The sequence below is a fragment of the Ylistrum balloti genome, unplaced genomic scaffold (assembly GCF_031769215.1).
Source record: "Ylistrum balloti isolate Yb309-2 unplaced genomic scaffold, AGI_CSIRO_Ybal_v1 Utg369630, whole genome shotgun sequence".
NCBI classification, from domain to species: domain Eukaryota; kingdom Metazoa; phylum Mollusca; class Bivalvia; order Pectinida; family Pectinidae; genus Ylistrum; species Ylistrum balloti.
This window is the reverse complement of record NW_026781896.1, coordinates 944,376-962,719: the sequence shown is the minus strand read 5'-3', so window position 1 is coordinate 962,719 and position 18,344 is coordinate 944,376. Positions and strand designations below refer to the sequence as shown.

Sequence of the window (18,344 nt, the reverse complement as noted above, 5' to 3'; positions counted from 1 at the left end):
GAACAGAAAATACAACCTTGTCCTAAATGTGTGCCAATCAGCATGAATACATATACAAATGTGATTAGAGAGCATACATGTTACCTAACACTGTATGACCTTTTGTTAGTTAAGTCTCCTGTGACCCTTCTAGTTTATCACATTTGCACTCAAGTGACCAGGTAATTTTTCGGTCATTTTGAGATGAAACAGTCTGCTTTGTTTATAATTTCCCATTGTGAAAGTTATTGCCGGCTCTTTATCAGCATAGGAAGAGAGAAAAATCTCATTTTTCTCTTGCCGCTTGTTGTTTTATGCGATTGGAGTTTTATTTCAGCTTACAGAGTAAAATACTAATGCTTCACGCTCTTCTATATCTAAAGCACTCCAATACCTCAAGCATTCCACTTTATCTCATAAGGTCAAATGGTTCATATTGTAATGATTGTAGTTTCACATATTCAACACTAGGATATGAAGCAATTAGTGGACGCCATTATAGTGTAATCACTCAGAAATGTCAAACATTGACACATATGCATGACCACATTTGTTACATTAATATTCAAATAAGGAATGTTTAAAGCACTGAAAAACAAGTTTTTCATTTGTGTATAACAGTCTTCAGTTTTCAGAAAATTCATTTGACTCCTAGGAACCTAGAGGTGGACCGGGCCCCAAATGGGATAGCTATTCAATATTTAACTTCAAAATGCTTAATGCTGGATTGCAACCAAATTTGGTCTGCAACATCATATAGGATGGGGAATTATTTCTTAAATTCAGAAAGTTGATTCAAGCTCTAGTTAATAGGATTACTTTTATCGCCTGAAAGTTCACAGGGATAAGATATGTTTAAATCTTAGAATAACTTCTTCAAAATAACATAATAGTCAAGGATTAGGATATTAGGCCTATAGCATGTTAGGATGAAGGCCTACCGACTTTGTTGATATGAATGACATTGACCCATTTTCAAAGTCACAGTTATTAAATGTGTTGAAATGGTTAAGCATCATGAGTAATGATAATTATGTATTGTATGTATAAAGAATATGGTATTAAGTTTGCAAAAAATGTCATGATTAACCAACATTGTCTTCTGTTTAAGCTGTAGAGTAGTTGAAAAAGTTATTTAAGGCCTATTTTGGCCCTATCATGTATATGTTTTTAGAGTGAGATGACCGTGAACGCACATGGGTCTCTTGTTTTCATATTCATGAGACATATTAAACTGTATTTATTTAATCCAGTGTACAAAAGCGTCTTCTTTATTTATTTTTCAGTAAATAGTTGCTAAATTCAAATCGTGTACTCGAAAATCTCAAAGTTGTTGGCATTAACACCGACAAAAGTATTTCAACTCCATTTTTTTCAGACATGTGCTATGACAACAACTAAGGCACCACATAACCATAACAACCATAATACAACACACCAACATGGACATCATGGAACCCACGCACCACATATTGGAGAAGGATTTACCTTCAAGTATGACATTATATCGGTAATGTCACGAAAGTGTTGAATATGACATCTCATTTAAGCAAATTTAGCACATTGATCTAAAATATTCAACAAACTATGTTCTATACAGACACTATGATAAAATATGTTCATGTAGTATACTTCATCCCAGTACTTAAAGTTGATTCGCGAAAATTTCGACCTTATTGTCAGTTTGTATTTCAGTGACTAATACCATCAAAATGCCCAAACTAATATTGATGTTTAAAAACATTAATACAATCCTGCTTTTGAATTTCTATTTGTATGTGACCTCTCATCTATATTGAAATCTAAAATAAAATATGTGTTCAACATTAAGAAAATATAATAAGCTGAAAGATCATTTAGCAGTGTTGATGACGTTTTGCAGCAACGTATGGCGATAGTCAGTAACCATCAGTGTTGGATATATAACCCAAGTGATGATGAGAAGAGTCACATCCAAGATATTCATGTTCTCAGGAATCTCGAGGTTAGTAGATGAACAGGTTATCTACACGGAATGAAAACGATCGTCATAGGCTTAACTTCAATCTTTTGTTTGGAGTTTTTCATAGATCATTTTGATCAAGTGAAGGGAGGGATTCTTTCTTTTTTGCAAAATTATATATATATTTTTTTCATCTTTAAAAATAATGAATGACTTTTTCAAGTCAGTGAATAATTCAGGCGATTTCATATGTTTATATTCGTTAATTGTCTCAGTTCCTGTTTCAGGAAGTTAACGATTCTTTCAGTCTTTGTTCTTTTTAGTGATTTTTTTTTCATTTTGCGAAAATATCTTTTGAATACAAATTTGTCATTCAAATTGATCGTAATGCATGCTAGCCAAAGTACCTATTTGGTGGATTATAATAATAATTTTGATTAGGATATGACAATATATGGTCGCATACTTCGTTAAAACCCCCAAAACTCTTACAAATATTGAAGTTAAATGTTATGACGCCTTCAGAATACATATAGTAAGTTAAATGCTGATTTAGATATCTCACACGACAGCCGAAGTCAAATCCGTGCCTATCAGCTATTTGGCTTTGTCAGATATTTCAACTCCCTTGGTCATTTAACGGCATTGGCCACGATGGTAACCGACAACCTTGCGATCATGAACGATTTTTACACTTGTTTAACAGATCAAGAAGACACTTTTTGTTTTATATTTCTAGGTAAAACTCATCCAGTTGATAGACAGCAATCCCAGTAGCACACCCATGACACATGACGACCTGGCACTGATGAGTTCTTCTCTCGCACATACATGCCATCCTGGGTGGCAAATTTATGTTCTTAATTAAATGCTTAAGAATGTAGACCAATTAAAATTATGCATTTTCCTGAAAGATGACTGAATTTCTTTTGTTCTTATTTTTAATAATAATGAGAAAATTTCTGTATATTGTTTTAATATCATAATGTAAATACACAATCGATTAATGAAGGCAACGTATGAACACAAAACAGATGATAAGGAAACTCTTGAAATAATACAAAGATAACAAGAACTTGACCCGTATTCTAGAAACCGTTCTCATGATCAAGCATGAATTTTTATGCCTTGTTTAAGATAAATAAAGCTGATTTTGCCGAAGAAACAAAAACCTGTTTTTACCACTTCTTTTTCAATTTTGATAAATTCCGCCTCGTATGAAAACAAAACAACTCGGCCAACAAAGGACCACAGTTAATTCCTATTGGTATGCCAATAGGGTGTTGGAAAATCTTGCCACCAATCTCGACGAAGATGTTGCCAACACGAAACTCGATCATTTTCATGTTTTGGTATGTTTCTTCTTTGATTTGGGCTAATTTTCCCACCAAACACTCTTCAGTATTATTCACAATCATATATCTATATAGTTTTTAACCATTCTTGGAAAGAATACCATACCAAGATAATGTGCTTTAAATCAATTTAGTTTTTTTGCTCATTGAGCTTATACATAACACATTTGTTATGACTAATATACATTCATATTTTTAATTTAATATAACTTTTAGCAATGATGTTTTTTCAGGGGTTTCACTAAAAAATATTACGCTGAATGCAGTTTTTTGTGACGTTAATATAGCGTCTATTGCGTCTTAATGAGTATGTTTAGAGTATCGAGTAAACTGTGATGTTATGCTCATTAGGGTCTCCATGCCTTTTGGATAAATACGTACTAGATTATACGATTTAAATGTATTTGGGTGATGTATATACATACACAAACGTATTGCATTGTGTCATTTAAACAAGCTGAAATTCTCAAAATGGCAAACTTAATCATAAGATATAAGAGACCTAATGATAGACACATCAACAAACGAAACAAAGCCCTGTGTTCCGGAAAGAAAAGATGGCCTTTTCTGTAACATTAGTGACAAATCAAAAGAAATATTCTGCATAGAATAGATCAGAAGTGGTCGACCATTTCCTTATGATAATAGCTCATGTGTGGACGGTTTTGTCATTTACAAATTATTTGTAATATGAACTTGTGATGAAAATATGATATTGGTATTGTCCATTCGAAAGCTATTGAAGATGAATATTAAAATTAAGTTGATGTCTGAAGTCGTTTTTGTGGGTAAAAATAAATAAATTTGAAGAATAATATATGATCACTAGATAATTTCACAATTCATGAGTAACAACCTCTTTGTCATTTTCACAATTCATGAAATAACAAGCTGGTTTGGTTCGCAAAGGAAAGTGGGAAAGTGATATAATCCTTCTAAAATCAGTACGAATACTTCACTTGATAACACAACAATCCAACACTGTCAAGATTTGCAAAAATGCATTTCAACAAGCTTATATGTGTGTGTATATACTCAACAAAAAAAGAAAGGTTAACATGTTTCCTTGGCGAATACCTGTAAATGAGTGAAAACAAAATGACGCTTGTGCAATATTACAAAATTGAAGGAGGTTACCAAAATCATTCAAGCGTGAAAGTCTGTATTATCGAAAGAGCTGCACGAGGTTTTCTGTGACTAACTTGTACCTTCGCTTGAATTTCATAAACATTCAAACTGACAACTGTTCCTTAGGACTTAGAAATCACCGAATCTTGCTATCTATCAACTTTATCATTATGCCCCGGCTGTCACAAGTAGAGAGAGAAAGGGCTGTAGGCATGATACAGGCTGGGGAGTCTCGCCGTCGACTTGTACGGCATTTTGGTTGCAGTGTTAAGACAATTTGCTAGTTGGTAAGTCGTTTAAACCAAACTGGTCAACATCCGATCGTCCTCGAAGCGGCCGATCCCGTAAGAAGACCGCCTGGGATGACCGTGGTATACGATTGATACACTTGCGCAATCGATTCGTAACCGCAGTAGAGACTACAAAGACATTGTTTGGGCGTCGTGTGTCTCCCAAACAGTCCGCAATAGGTTGAGGGCCTACCAATTGAAAACGCGGCGTCCTTACACTGGACCCAATTTGTTGCGACGTCACCGTAATAATCGGCGTAACTGGACCCGTGTTCACCGTCGTTGGGCCTTACGATAATGGAACAATGTTCTGTTTTCAGATGAGTCCAGGTTTTGTCTGCAACACGGTGACGAAATGTGCAGAGTGTGGAGACGACGAAGGGAGCGTTTTGCGAACTGCTGCGTCGCAGAACGGGACCGCTTTGGCGGCGGAAGTGTAATGGTTTGGGGTGGTATTTGTGGGGGGACTTGTACCAGGCTTGTTGTGTTAAATGACAGTTTAACCGCCATTCGATATCGCGACGAAATTTTAAGACCAGTGGTTCTGCCATTCTTAAGACGCCATGGCGTTGGCCACATTTTTCAACAGGATAACGCACCAGCGCACACCAGTCGCGTCAGCAGAACTTTCTTGTGGCATAATAACGTACAGATGTTAGATTGGCCGTCTAAATCACCTGATTTGTCACCGATTGAGCATGTCTGTGACGTTCTTGGGCGACGCGTGAGAGAACGTCAAAATCAACAGTCAAACTTGCAGGAGCTGGCCCAAGCCTTGATTTTTGAATCGAACAACATCTCTCCTCGAATTATCCGCCGATTTACGATTTCTATGCGACGACGCTGCAATGCTGTTTACTTCGCAAACGGTGGCCATACCTGTTACTAATGGTGTTGCCTTTGAAATTGACCCCAACGTCCATTACAGTCGAATAAAATCAACTGAACGCAAAGTTTTATAATGAACCATGACTGCAGTTTTATCAGAAGTGATCAATTACTTTATTCGTACATGATTGGTAAGCGTTTATGAAGGGGTTAATTAAATAATCACAGAATAAAGTAGTGTTACCTTTCATTTTTTTTTGTTTAGTATATATTCTTAATCCGAACAGAAATCTTTTGTTCTCATAAGATAAAATATCAGTTTCCTCCAAACTGGAAAACATCTAAACTTTATTTATCAAGGAACAAGGTATATTCAATTCATGACACTGTACAATTTTTCCTTTTATCGCTTTTAACCAAGACAGAGCAATATCACTTCATATTTGGTTTGTTCTAGGACTGACTAGCTGGCTAGTTTTCATTTTGAGAAATATTTTCTTTTCAATAATCATGACGTCAAAATAACATTATTGTTTCAATTTTGACAATCTCTTCAGCTCAAGAGTTATATATTTTTACAGATACAGACGACGGGGAAATTTCCGATGTCAGAAAGGAATCACTTTTGTAGTGGTTTAATGATTTCGAAGTAAAATGTGTCCTGTGTTCTTGTTTTTTTTTATCAATTCGATTAATATGGTGGTTCTCTTTTACGTTGTGTTAACGCTGTGACGGGACAATGCTGTCATACAAGTCACTGTTTTCCTCAATTTGATTAATTGTTGATAATTTATTTTGGTTTTAGTGACGCTGTGAAAGTTCATTGCTGTCTTTATACGTTTCATCAATAAGTAGTTGTGTGCTTTAATGTATTAATAACGCTGTGACTGGACAAGACTGTTATACAAATGAAAAATTGTTGATCAGTGTTTTAAACATTCCTTATTTGAATATCAATGAGACAAATTGGGTCATGCATATGTGTCAATGTTTTGACATTTCTAAGTGATTACACTATAATGCCGTCCGCTAATTGCTTCATATCCTAGTGTCGAATATGTGAAACTACAATCATTACAATATGAACCATTTGACCTTATGAGATAAAGTGGAATGCTTGAGGTATTGGAGTGCTTTAGATATAGAAGAGCGTGAAGCATTAGTATTTTACTCTGTAAGCTGAAATAAAACTCAAATCGCATAAAACAACAAGCGGCAAGAGAAAAATGAGATTTTTCTCTCTTCCTATGCGGAAAAAGAGCCGGCAATAACTTTCACAATGGGAAATTGGAATCTATGGAGTCTGTTTCATCTCAAAATGACCGAAAACTTACCTGGTCATTTGAGTGCAAATGTGATAAATTAGAAGGTTCAACGGGCACGATTTCAGACTTAGCTAACAAAAGGTCACACACTGTTGGGTAACATGTCTGCTCTCTAATCACATTTGTATATGTACTCATGCTTATTGGAACACATTTTGGACAAGATTGTATTTTCTGTTCAAATAATTGGAAATAAAAACGGAATACGTGAAATGATGTAAAAATTGTTCCCCTGTTAGATATGATGAATATACATCATTGGGCGTTGGTGTTTTCTCAGGAGGATGGGAAACTAGTGGGTTTGTGCAGTCAAGGTTGTGTACACTGGTAAGCCACCTTTACGAAGTTGCACTGAATGGCAAGTAACGAGCCTCCCGTATGTTGTTCAATAAGATAACAACTAGCCGTTTCAAAAAGATGTTGACGAGGAGATGATAAATGAAACAAACATAATTATATGCATCGACGAAGATGCGGTGCTACTTTATATCTAACAGGCACTATATTTATTCAAAACAGGTAAAAACGACACTGTATAAATAATCTGTTAAATTGTCAGTATTTTCTTTGTTTTTAATTCTTTACAAAAACGAGTTTAGACAGGATATATAATATTCTACCTACATAGGATACGTGTAGTATAAGTAGATAATAAAGAAAGGGATGCTATCTACATGTTTCTACATTAATCAAACAAACATAGAAATTGTGAAACAAAATAATGAAATGGGTTAGCATGATGCTGACCATATGGTATGATCACAGACATCACAACACTACAGATAAGAATGAAAATCCAGGTCATTCCCACACATTAGATACAAATACATCGGTCAGTTCAATTCTTTGATTCACTTGTTTCCTTGCTTGGGTCCAACATCACATTCTAACGATGAACGGAATACTTGGTCTTCTGGCCTGTATGGTCGCCTTAGTGAGTATTTAAAACTTTACTATTTGCAGTTATTTACAAGAATTATTCTTTAAATTCCGTTTTTCTAAATAATATAATACAAGGAAACGTAGTTTTTTGTAGTTCTTTGCACTCCATTGATATCAATATCTTGTAATGTTGTCTCGTATACGACGAAGAGTCGCAAAAGTGAGACTGGCGTCACTTTCTCGGTGGCTAGGACTGCGTCGTAAACACTTAATGTTTGAATGATTTTCAACGAACTTTGGTGTGAAACATTATTCAGAGTGGAGAATAATTTCTTAAATTCAGAAACTTGATTTGACTCCTAGGAACCTAGAGGTGGACGGGGCTCCAAATGGGATAGCTAGTCAATATTAAACCTCAAAATGTTTAATGCTGGATTGCAACCAAAGGTCTGAAACATCATATAGGATGCGGAATAATTTCTTAAATTCAGAAAGTTGATTCAAGCTCTAGTTAATAGGATTACTTTTATCGCCTGAAAGGTCACAGGGATCAAATATGTTTAAATCTTAGAATAACTTCTTCAAAATAACATAATAGTCAAGGATTAGGATATTAGGCCTATAGCATGTTAGGATGAAGGCCTACCAACTTTGTTGATATGAATGACATTGACCCATTTTCAAAGTCACAGTTATTAAATGTGTTGAAATGGTTAAGCATCATGAGTAATGATAATTATGTATTGTATGTATAAAGAATATGGTATTAAGTTTGCAAAAAATGTCATGATTAACCAACAATGTCTTCTGTTTAAGCTGTAGAGTAGTTGAAAAAATTATTTAAGGCCTATTTTGGCTCTTTCATGTATATGTTTTTAGAGTAAGATGACCGTGAACGCACATGGGTCTCTTGTTTTCATATTCATGAGACATATTAAATTGTATTTATTTAATCCAGTGTACAAAAGCGTCTTCTTTATTTATTTTTCAGTAAATAGTTGCTAAATTCATATCGTGTACTCGAAAATCTCAAAGTTGTTGGCATTAATACCGACAAAAGTATTTCAACTCCATTTTTTTCAGACATGTGCTATGACAACAACTAAGGCACCACATAACCATAACAACCATAATACAACACACCAACATGGACATCATGGAACCCACGCACCACATATTGGAGAAGGATTTGCCTTCAAGTATGACATTAATTCGGTAATGTCACGAAGGTGTTGAATATGACATCTTATTTCAGCAAATTTGGCACATTGTTCCAAAATATTCAACAAACTATGTTCTATACAAACCCTATGATAAAATATGTTCCGGTAGTACACTTCATCCCAGTACATAAAGTTGATTCGCGAAAATTTCGACCTTATTGTCAGTTTGTATTTCAGTGACTAATACCATCAAAATGCCCAAACTAACATTGATGTTTAAAAACATTAATACAATCCTGCTTTTGAATTTCTATTTGTATGTGACCTCTCATCTGTATTAAAATCTAAAATAAAATATGTGTTCAACATTAAGAAAATATAATAAGCTGAAAGATCATTTAGCAATGTTTATGGCGTTTTGCAGCAACGTATGGCGATAGTCAGTAACCATCAGTGTTGGATATATAACCCAAGTGATGATGAGAAGAGTCACATCCAAGATATTCATGTTCTCAGGAATCTCGAGGTTAGTAGATGAACAGGTTATCTACACGGAATGAAAACGATCGTCATAGGCTTAACTTCAATCTTTTGTTTGGAGTTTTTCATAGATCATTTTGATCAAGTGAAGGGAGGGATTCTTTCTTTTTTGCAAAATTATATATATATATTTTTCATCTTTAAAAATAATAAATGGCTTTTTCAAGTCAGTGAATAATTCAGACGATTTCATATGTTTATGTTCGTTAATTGTCTCAGTTCCTGTTTCAGGAAGTTAACGATTCTTTCAGTCTTTGTTCTTTTTAGTGATTTTTTTTTCATTTTGCGAAAATATCTTTTGAATACAAATTTGTCATTCAAATTGATCGTAATGCATGCTAGCCAAAATACCTATTTGGTGGATTATAATAATAATTTTGATTAGGATATGACAATATATGGTCGCATACTTCGTTAAAACCCCCAAAAACTCTTGCAAATATTGCAGTTAAATGTTATGACGCCTTCGGAATACTTATAGTAAGTTAAATGCTGATTTAGATATCTCACACGATGTGCCTATCAGCTATTTGGCTTTGTCAGATATTTCAACTCCCTTGGTCAATTAACGGCACTGGCTACGATGCGAACTGGCAACCTTGCGATCATGAACGATTTTTACACTTGTTTAACAGATCAAGAAGACACTTTTTGTTTTATATTTCTAGGTAAAACTCATCCAGTTGATAGACAGCAATCCCAGTAGCACACCCATGACACATGACGACCTGGCACTGATGAGTTCTTCTCTCGCACATACATGCCATCCTGGGTGGCCAATTTATGTTCTTAATTAAATGCTTAAGAATGAAGACCAATTAAAATTATGCATTTTCCTGAAAGATGACTGAATTTCTTTTGTTCTTATTTTCAATAATAATAAGAAAATTTCTGTATATTGTTTTAATATCATAATGTAAATACACAATCGATTAATGAAGGCAGCGTATGAACACAAAACAGATGATAAGGAAACTCTTGAAATAATACAAAGATAACAAGACCTGGACCCGTATTCAAGAAACCGTTCTCATGATCAAGCATGAATTTGTATGCCTTGTTTAAGATAAAATTAATAAGTAAAGCTGATTTTGCCCAAGAAACAAAAACCTGTTTTGACCACTTCTTTTTCAATTTTGATAAATTCCGCCTCGTATGAAAACAAAACAACTCGGCCAACAAAGGACCACAGTTAATTCCTATTGGTATGCCAATAGGGTGTTGGAAAATCTTGCCACCAATCTCGACGAAGATGTTGCCAACACGAAACTCGATCATTTTCATGTTTTGGTATGTTTCTTCTTTGATTTGGGCTAATTTTCCCACCAAACACTCTTCAGTATTATTCACAATCATATATCTATATCGTCTTTCACCATTCTTGGAAAGAATACCATACCAAGATAATGTGCTTTAAATCAATTTAGTTTTCTTTGCTCATTGAGTTTAAATATATCACCTTTCTTATGACTAATACACATTCATGTTTTTAATTTATATATAAATTTTAGCGATGATGTTATTTCAGGGGTTTTCAATGAAAACATATTGCGCTGAATGTAGTTTTTGTGACGTTAATATAGCGTCTATTGCGTCTTAATGAGTATGTTTAGAGTATCGAGTAAACTGAGATGTTATGCTCATTAGGGTCTCCATGCCTTTTTGATAAATACGTACTAGATTATACGATTTAAATGTATTTTGGTGATGTATACACATACACAAACGTATTGCATTGTGTCATTTAAACAAGCTGAAATTCTCCAAATTGACAAACTTAATCATAAGATATAAGAGACCTAATGATAGACACATCAACAAACGAAACAAAGCCCTGTGTTCCGGAAAGAAAAGATGGCCTTTTCTGTAACATTAGTGACAAATCAAAAGAAATATTCTGCATAGAATAGATCAGAAGTGTTCGACCATTTCCTTATGATAACAGCTCATGTGTTAATGGTTTTGTCATTTACAAATTATTTGTAATATGAACTTGTGATGAAAATATGATATTGGTATTGTCCATTCGAAAGCTATTGAAGATGAATATTAATATTAAGTTGATGTCTGAAGTCGTTTTTGTGGGTAAAAATAAATAAATTTGAAGAATAATATATGATCACTAGATAATTTCACAATTCATGAGTAACAACCTCTTTGTCATTTTCACAATTCATGAAATAACAAGCAAAGGAAAGTGGGAAAGTGATATAATCCTTCTAAAATCAGTACGAATACTTCACTTGATAACACAACAATCCAACACTGTCAAGATTTGCAAAAATGCATTTCAACAAGCTTATATGTGTGTGTATATACTCAACAAAAAAAGAAAGGTTAACATGTTTCCTTGGCGAATACCTGTAAATGAGTGAAAACAAAATGACGCTTGTGCAATATTACAAAATTCAAGGAGGTTACCAAAATCATTCAAGCGTGAAAGTCTGTATTATCGAAAGAGCTGCACGAGGTTTTCTGTCACTGACTTGTACCTTTGCTTGAATTTCATAAACATTCAAACTGACAACTGTTCCTTAGGACTTAGAAATCACCGAATCTTGCTATCTATCAACTTTATCATTATGCCCCGGCTGTCACAAGTAGAGAGAGAAAGGGCTGTAGGCATGATACAGGCTGGGAAGTCTCGCCGTCGACTTGTACGGCATTTTGGTTGCAGTGTTAAGACAATTTGCTAGTTGGTAAGTCGTTTAAACCAAACTGGTCAACATCCGATCGTCCCCGAAGCGGCCGATCCCGTAAGAAGACCGCCTGGGATGACCGTGGTATACGATTGATACACTTGCGCAATCGATTCGTAACCGCAGTAGAGACTACAAAGACATTGTTTGGGCGTCGTGTGTCTCCCAAACAGTCCGCAATAGGTTGAGGGCCTACCAATTGAAAACGCGGCGTCCTTACACTGGACCCAATTTGTTGCGACGTCACCGTAATAATCGGCGTAACTGGACCCGTGTTCACCGTCGTTGGGCCTTACGATAATGGAACAATGTTCTGTTTTCAGATGAGTCCAGGTTTTGTCTGCAACACGGTGACGAAATGCGCAGCGTGTGGAGACGACGAAGGGAGCGTTTTGCGAACTGCTGCGTCGCAGAACGAGACCGCTTTGGCGGCGGAAGTGTAATGGTTTGGGGTGGTATTTGTGGGGGGACTTGTACCAGGCTTGTTGTGTTAAATGACAGTTTAACCGCCATTCGATATCGCGACGAAATTTTAAGACCAGTGGTTCTGCCATTCTTAAGACGCCATGGCTTTGGCCACATTTTTCAACAGGATAACGCACCAGCGCACACCAGTCGCGTCAGCAGAACTTTCTTGTGGCACAATAACGTACAGATGTTAGATTGGCCGTCTAAATCACCTGATTTGTCACCGATTAAGCATGTCTGTGACGTTCTTGGGCGACGCGTGAGAGAACGTCAAAATCAGCCGTCAAACTTGTAGGAGCTGGCCCAAGCCTTGATCTTTTAATCGAACAACATCTCTCCTCGAATTATCCGCCGATTTACGATTTCTATGCGACGACGCTGCAATGCTGTTTACTTCGCAAACAGTGGCCATACCTGTTACTAATGGTGTTGCCTTTGAAATTGACCCCAACGTCCATTACAGTCGAATAAAATCAACTGAACGCAAAGTTTTATAATGAACCATGACTGCAGTTTTATCAGAAGTGATCAATTACTTTATTCGTACATGATTGGTAAGCGTTTATGAAGGGGTTAATTAAATAATCACAGAATAAAGTAGTGTTACCTTTCATTTTTTTTTGTTTAGTATATATTCTTAATCCGAACAGAAATCTTTTGTTCTCATAAGATAAAATATCAGTTTCCTCCAAACTGGAAAACATCTAAACTTTATTTATCAAGGAACAAGGTATATTCAATTCATGACACTGTACAATTTTTCCTTTTATCGCTTTTAACCAAGACAGAGCAATATCACTTCATATTTGGTTTGTTCTAGGACTGACTAGCTGGCTAGTTTTCATTTTGAGAAATATTTTCTTTTCAATAATCATGACGTCAAAATAACATTATTGTTTCAATTTTGACAATCTCTTCAGCTCAAGAGTTATATATTTTTACAGATACAGACGACGGGGAAATTTCCGATGTCAGAAAGGAATCACTTTTGTAGTGGTTTAATGATTTCGAAGTAAAATGTGTCCTGTGTTCTTGTTTTTTTATCAATTCGATTAATATGGTGGTTCTCTTTTACGTTGTGTTAACGCTGTGACGGGACAATGCTGTCATACAAGTCACTGTTTTCCTCAATTTGATTAATTGTTGATAATTTATTTTGGTTTTAGTGACGCTGTGAAAGTTCATTGCTGTCTTTATACGTTTCATCAATAAGTAGCTGTGTGCTTTAATGTATTAATAACGCTGTGACTGGACAAGACTGTTATACAAATGAAAAATGTGTTGATCAGTGTTTTAAACATTCCTTATTTGAATATCAATGAGACAAATTGGGTCATGCATATGTGTCAAGGTTTTGACATTTCTAAGCGATTACACTATAATGCCGTCCGCTAATTGCTTCATATCCTAGTGTCGAATATGTGAAACTACAATCATTACAATATGAACCATTTGACCTTATGAGATAAAGTGGAATGCTTGAGGTATTGGAGTGCTTTAGATATAGAAGAGCGTGAAGCATTAGTATCTTACTCTGTAAGCTGAAATAAAACTCCAATCGCATAAAACAACAAGCGGCAAGAGAAAAATGAGATTTTTCTCTCTTCCTATGCGGAAAAAGAGCCGGCAATAACTTTCACAATGGGAAATTGGAAACACTGGAGACTGTTTCATCTCAAAATGACCGAAAACTTACCTGGTCATTTGAGTGCAAATGTGATAAATTAGAAGGTTCAACGGGCACGATTTCAGACTTAGCTAACAAAAGGTCACACACTGTTGGGTAACATGTCTGCTCTCTAATCACATTTGTATATGTACTCATGCTTATTGGAACACATTTTGGACAAGATTGTATTTTCTGTTCAAATAATTGGAAATAAAAACGGAATACGTGAACTTATGTAAAAATTGTTCCCCTGTTAGATATGATGAATATACATCATTGGGCGTTGGTTTTTTCTCAGGAGGATGGGAAACTAGTCGGTTTGTGCAGTCAAGGTTGTGTACGCTGGTAAGCCACCTTTACGAAGTTGCACTGAATGGCAAGTAACGAGCCTCCCGTATGTTGTTCAATAAGATAACAACTAGCCGTTTCAAAAAGATGTTGACGAGGAGATGATAAATGAAACAAACATAATTATATGCATCGACGAAGATGCGGTGCTACTTTATATCTAACAGGCACTATATTTATTCAAAACAGGTAAAAACGACACTGTATAAATAATCTGTTAAATTGTCAGTATTTTCTTTGTTTTTAATTCTTTACAAAAACGAGTTTAGACAGGATATATAATATTCTACCTACATAGGATACGTGTAGTATAAGTAGATAATAAAGAAAGGGATGCTATCTACATGTTTCTACATTAATCAAACAAACATAGAAATTGTGAAACAAAATAATGAAATGGGTTAGCATGATGCTGACCATATGGTATGATCACAGACATCACAACACTACAGATAAGAATGAAAATCCAGGTCATTCCCACACATTAGATACAAATACATCGGTCAGTTCAATTCTTTGATTCACTTGTTTCCTTGCTTGGGTCCAACATCACATTCTAACGATGAACGGAATACTTGGTCTTCTGGCCTGTATGGTCGCCTTAGTGAGTATTTAAAACTTTACTATTTGCAGTTATTTACAAGAATTATTCTTTAAATTCCGTTTTTCTAAATAATATAATACAAGGAAACTTAGTTTTTTTAAGTTCTTTGCACTCCATTGATATCAATATCTTGTAATGTTGTCTCGTATACGACGAAGAGTCGCAAAAGTGAGACTGGCGTCACTTTCTCGGTGGCTAGGACTGCTTCGTAAACACTTAATGTTTGAATGATTTTCAACGAACTTTGGTGTGAAACATTATTCAGAGTGGAGAATAATTTCTTAAATTCAGAAACTTGATTTGACTCCTAGGAACCTAGAGGTGGACGGGGCTCCAAATGGGATAGCTAGTCAATATTAAACCTCAAAATGTTTAATGCTGGATTTCAACCAAAAGTCTGAAACATCATATAGGATGGGAATTATTTCTTAAATTCAGAAAGTTGATTCAAGCTCTAGTTAATAGGATTACTTTTATCGCCTGAAAGGTCACAGGGATCAAATATGTTTAAATCTTAGAATAACTTCTTCAAAATAACATAATAGTCAAGGATTAGGATATTAGGCCTAAAGCATGTTAGGATGAAGGCCTACCAACTTTGTTGATATGAATGACATTGACCCATTTTCAAAGTCACAGTTATTAAATGTGTTGAAATGGTTAAGCATCATGAGTAATGATAATAATGTATTGTATGTATAAAGAATATGGTATTAAGTTTGCAAAAAATGTCATGATTAACCAACAATGTCTTCTGTTTAAGCTGTAGAGTAGTTGAAAAAATTATTTAAGGCCTATTTTGGACCTTTCATGTATATGTTTTTAGAGTAAGATGACCGTGAACGCACATGGGTCTCTTGTTTTCATATTCATGAGACATATTAAATTGTATTTATTTAATCCAGTGTACAAAAGCGTCTTCTTTATTTATTTTTCAGTAAATAGTTGCTAAATTCATATCGTGTACTCGAAAATCTCAAAGTTGTTGGCATTAATACCGACAAAAGTATTTCAACTCCATTTTTTTCAGACATGTGCTATGACAACAACTAAGGCACCACATAACCATAACAACCATAATACAACACACCAACATGGACATCATGGAACCCACGCACCACATATTGGAGAAGGATTTGCCTTCAAGTATGACATTAATTCGGTAATGTCACGAAGGTGTTGAATATGACATCTTATTTCAGCAAATTTGGCACATTGTTCCAAAATATTCAACAAACTATGTTCTATACAAACCCTATGATAAAATATGTTCCGGTAGTACACTTCATCCCAGTACATAAAGTTGATTCGCGAAAATTTCGACCTTATTGTCAGTTTGTATTTCAGTGACTAATACCATCAAAATGCCCAAACTAACATTGATGTTTAAAAACATTAATACAATCCTGCTTTTGAATTTCTATTTGTATGTGACCTCTCATCTGTATTAAAATCTAAAATAAAATATGTGTTCAACATTAAGAAAATATAATAAGCTGAAAGATCATTTAGCAATGTTTATGGCGTTTTGCAGCAACGTATGGCGATAGTCAGTAACCATCAGTGTTGGATATATAACCCAAGTGATGATGAGAAGAGTCACATCCAAGATATTCATGTTCTCAGGAATCTCGAGGTTAGTAGATGAACAGGTTATCTACACGGAATGAAAACGATCGTCATAGGCTTAACTTCAATCTTTTGTTTGGAGTTTTTCATAGATCATTTTGATCAAGTGAAGGGAGGGATTCTTTCTTTTTTGCAAAATTATATATATATATTTTTCATCTTTAAAAATAATAAATGGCTTTTTCAAGTCAGTGAATAATTCAGACGATTTCATATGTTTATGTTCGTTAATTGTCTCAGTTCCTGTTTCAGGAAGTTAACGATTCTTTCAGTCTTTGTTCTTTTTAGTGATTTTTTTTTCATTTTGCGAAAATATCTTTTGAATACAAATTTGTCATTCAAATTGATCGTAATGCATGCTAGCCAAAATACCTATTTGGTGGATTATAATAATAATTTTGATTAGGATATGACAATATATGGTCGCATACTTCGTTAAAACCCCCAAAAACTCTTGCAAATATTGCAGTTAAATGTTATGACGCCTTCGGAATACTTATAGTAAGTTAAATGCTGATTTAGATATCTCACACGATGTGCCTATCAGCTATTTGGCTTTGTCAGATATTTCAACTCCCTTGGTCAATTAACGGCACTGGCTACGATGCGAACTGGCAACCTTGCGATCATGAACGATTTTTACACTTGTTTAACAGATCAAGAAGACACTTTTTGTTTTATATTTCTAGGTAAAACTCATCCAGTTGATAGACAGCAATCCCAGTAGCACACCCATGACACATGACGACCTGGCACTGATGAGTTCTTCTCTCGCACATACATGCCATCCTGGGTGGCCAATTTATGTTCTTAATTAAATGCTTAAGAATGTAGACCAATTAAAATTATGCATTTTCCTGAAAGATGACTGAATTTCTTTTGTTCTTATTTTTAATAATAATAAGAAAATTTCTGTATATTGTTTTAATATCATAATGTAAATACACAATCGATTAATGAAGGCAGCGTATGAACACAAAACAGATGATAAGGAAACTCTTGAAATAATACAAAGATAACAAGAACTTGACCCGTATTCAAGAAACCGTTCTCATGATCAAGCATGAATTTGTATGCCTTGTTTAAGATAAAATTAATAAGTAAAGCTGATTTTGCCGAAGAAACAAAAACCTGTTTTGACCACTTCTTTTTCAATTTTGATAAATTCCGCCTCGTATGAAAACAAAACAACTCGGCCAACAAAGGACCACAGTTAATTCCTATTGGTATGCCAATAGGGTGTTGGAAAATCTTGCCACCAATCTCGACGAAGATGTTGCCAACACGAAACTCGATCATTTTCATGTTTTGGTATGTTTCTTCTTTGATTTGGGCTAATTTTCCCACCAAACACTCTTCAGTATTACTCACAATCATATATCTATATCGTCTTTAACCATTCTTGGAAAGAATACCATACCAAGATAATGTGCTTTAAATCAATTTAGTTTTCGTTGCTCATCGAGTTTAAATATATCACCTTTCTTATGACTAA

At 34.8% G+C, this 18,344-nt stretch overlaps 3 protein-coding genes across 3 annotated transcripts; all 3 read left to right on the top strand.

The window, feature by feature from the left end:
- Positions 1 to 691: 691 nt before the first annotated feature.
- LOC132552253 (uncharacterized) lies at positions 692 to 2,789 on the top strand. The gene is made up of 4 exons (XM_060216411.1): positions 692 to 721; positions 1,358 to 1,489; positions 1,862 to 1,963; positions 2,661 to 2,789. Exons 1-4 carry the CDS (start codon positions 692 to 694, stop codon positions 2,787 to 2,789), a joined length of 393 nt encoding a protein of 130 aa, XP_060072394.1.
- A 4,950-nt stretch (positions 2,790 to 7,739) lies between these two features.
- Positions 7,740 to 10,229, top strand: LOC132552388 (uncharacterized). The gene is made up of 4 exons (XM_060216559.1): positions 7,740 to 7,781; positions 8,813 to 8,944; positions 9,317 to 9,418; positions 10,101 to 10,229. The coding sequence occupies exons 1-4, from the start codon at positions 7,740 to 7,742 to the stop codon at positions 10,227 to 10,229; spliced, it is 405 nt and encodes a 134-aa protein (XP_060072542.1).
- Positions 10,230 to 15,178: 4,949 nt separating this feature from the next.
- Positions 15,179 to 17,667, top strand: LOC132552398 (uncharacterized). The gene is made up of 4 exons (XM_060216570.1): positions 15,179 to 15,220; positions 16,251 to 16,382; positions 16,755 to 16,856; positions 17,539 to 17,667. The coding sequence occupies exons 1-4, from the start codon at positions 15,179 to 15,181 to the stop codon at positions 17,665 to 17,667; spliced, it is 405 nt and encodes a 134-aa protein (XP_060072553.1).
- Positions 17,668 to 18,344: the final 677 nt, after the last annotated feature.

Bases quoted from the DNA above. Each gene is read 5' to 3' on its own strand.
- LOC132552253 (XM_060216411.1), top strand. From the start codon at position 692: ATGCTTAATGCTGGATTGCAACCAAATTTG. The intron at 1,490-1,861 runs GTAATGTCACGA...GACGTTTTGCAG, and splicing joins TCAAGTATGACATTATATCG to CAACGTATGGCGATAGTCAG. The intron at 1,964-2,660 runs GTTAGTAGATGA...TTATATTTCTAG, and splicing joins ATGTTCTCAGGAATCTCGAG to GTAAAACTCATCCAGTTGAT.
- LOC132552388 (XM_060216559.1), top strand. From the start codon at position 7,740: ATGAACGGAATACTTGGTCTTCTGGCCTGTATGGTCGCCTTA. The intron at 7,782-8,812 runs GTGAGTATTTAA...CATTTTTTTCAG, and splicing joins TGGCCTGTATGGTCGCCTTA to ACATGTGCTATGACAACAAC. The intron at 9,419-10,100 runs GTTAGTAGATGA...TTATATTTCTAG, and splicing joins ATGTTCTCAGGAATCTCGAG to GTAAAACTCATCCAGTTGAT.
- LOC132552398 (XM_060216570.1), top strand. From the start codon at position 15,179: ATGAACGGAATACTTGGTCTTCTGGCCTGTATGGTCGCCTTA. The intron at 16,383-16,754 runs GTAATGTCACGA...GGCGTTTTGCAG, and splicing joins TCAAGTATGACATTAATTCG to CAACGTATGGCGATAGTCAG. The intron at 16,857-17,538 runs GTTAGTAGATGA...TTATATTTCTAG, and splicing joins ATGTTCTCAGGAATCTCGAG to GTAAAACTCATCCAGTTGAT.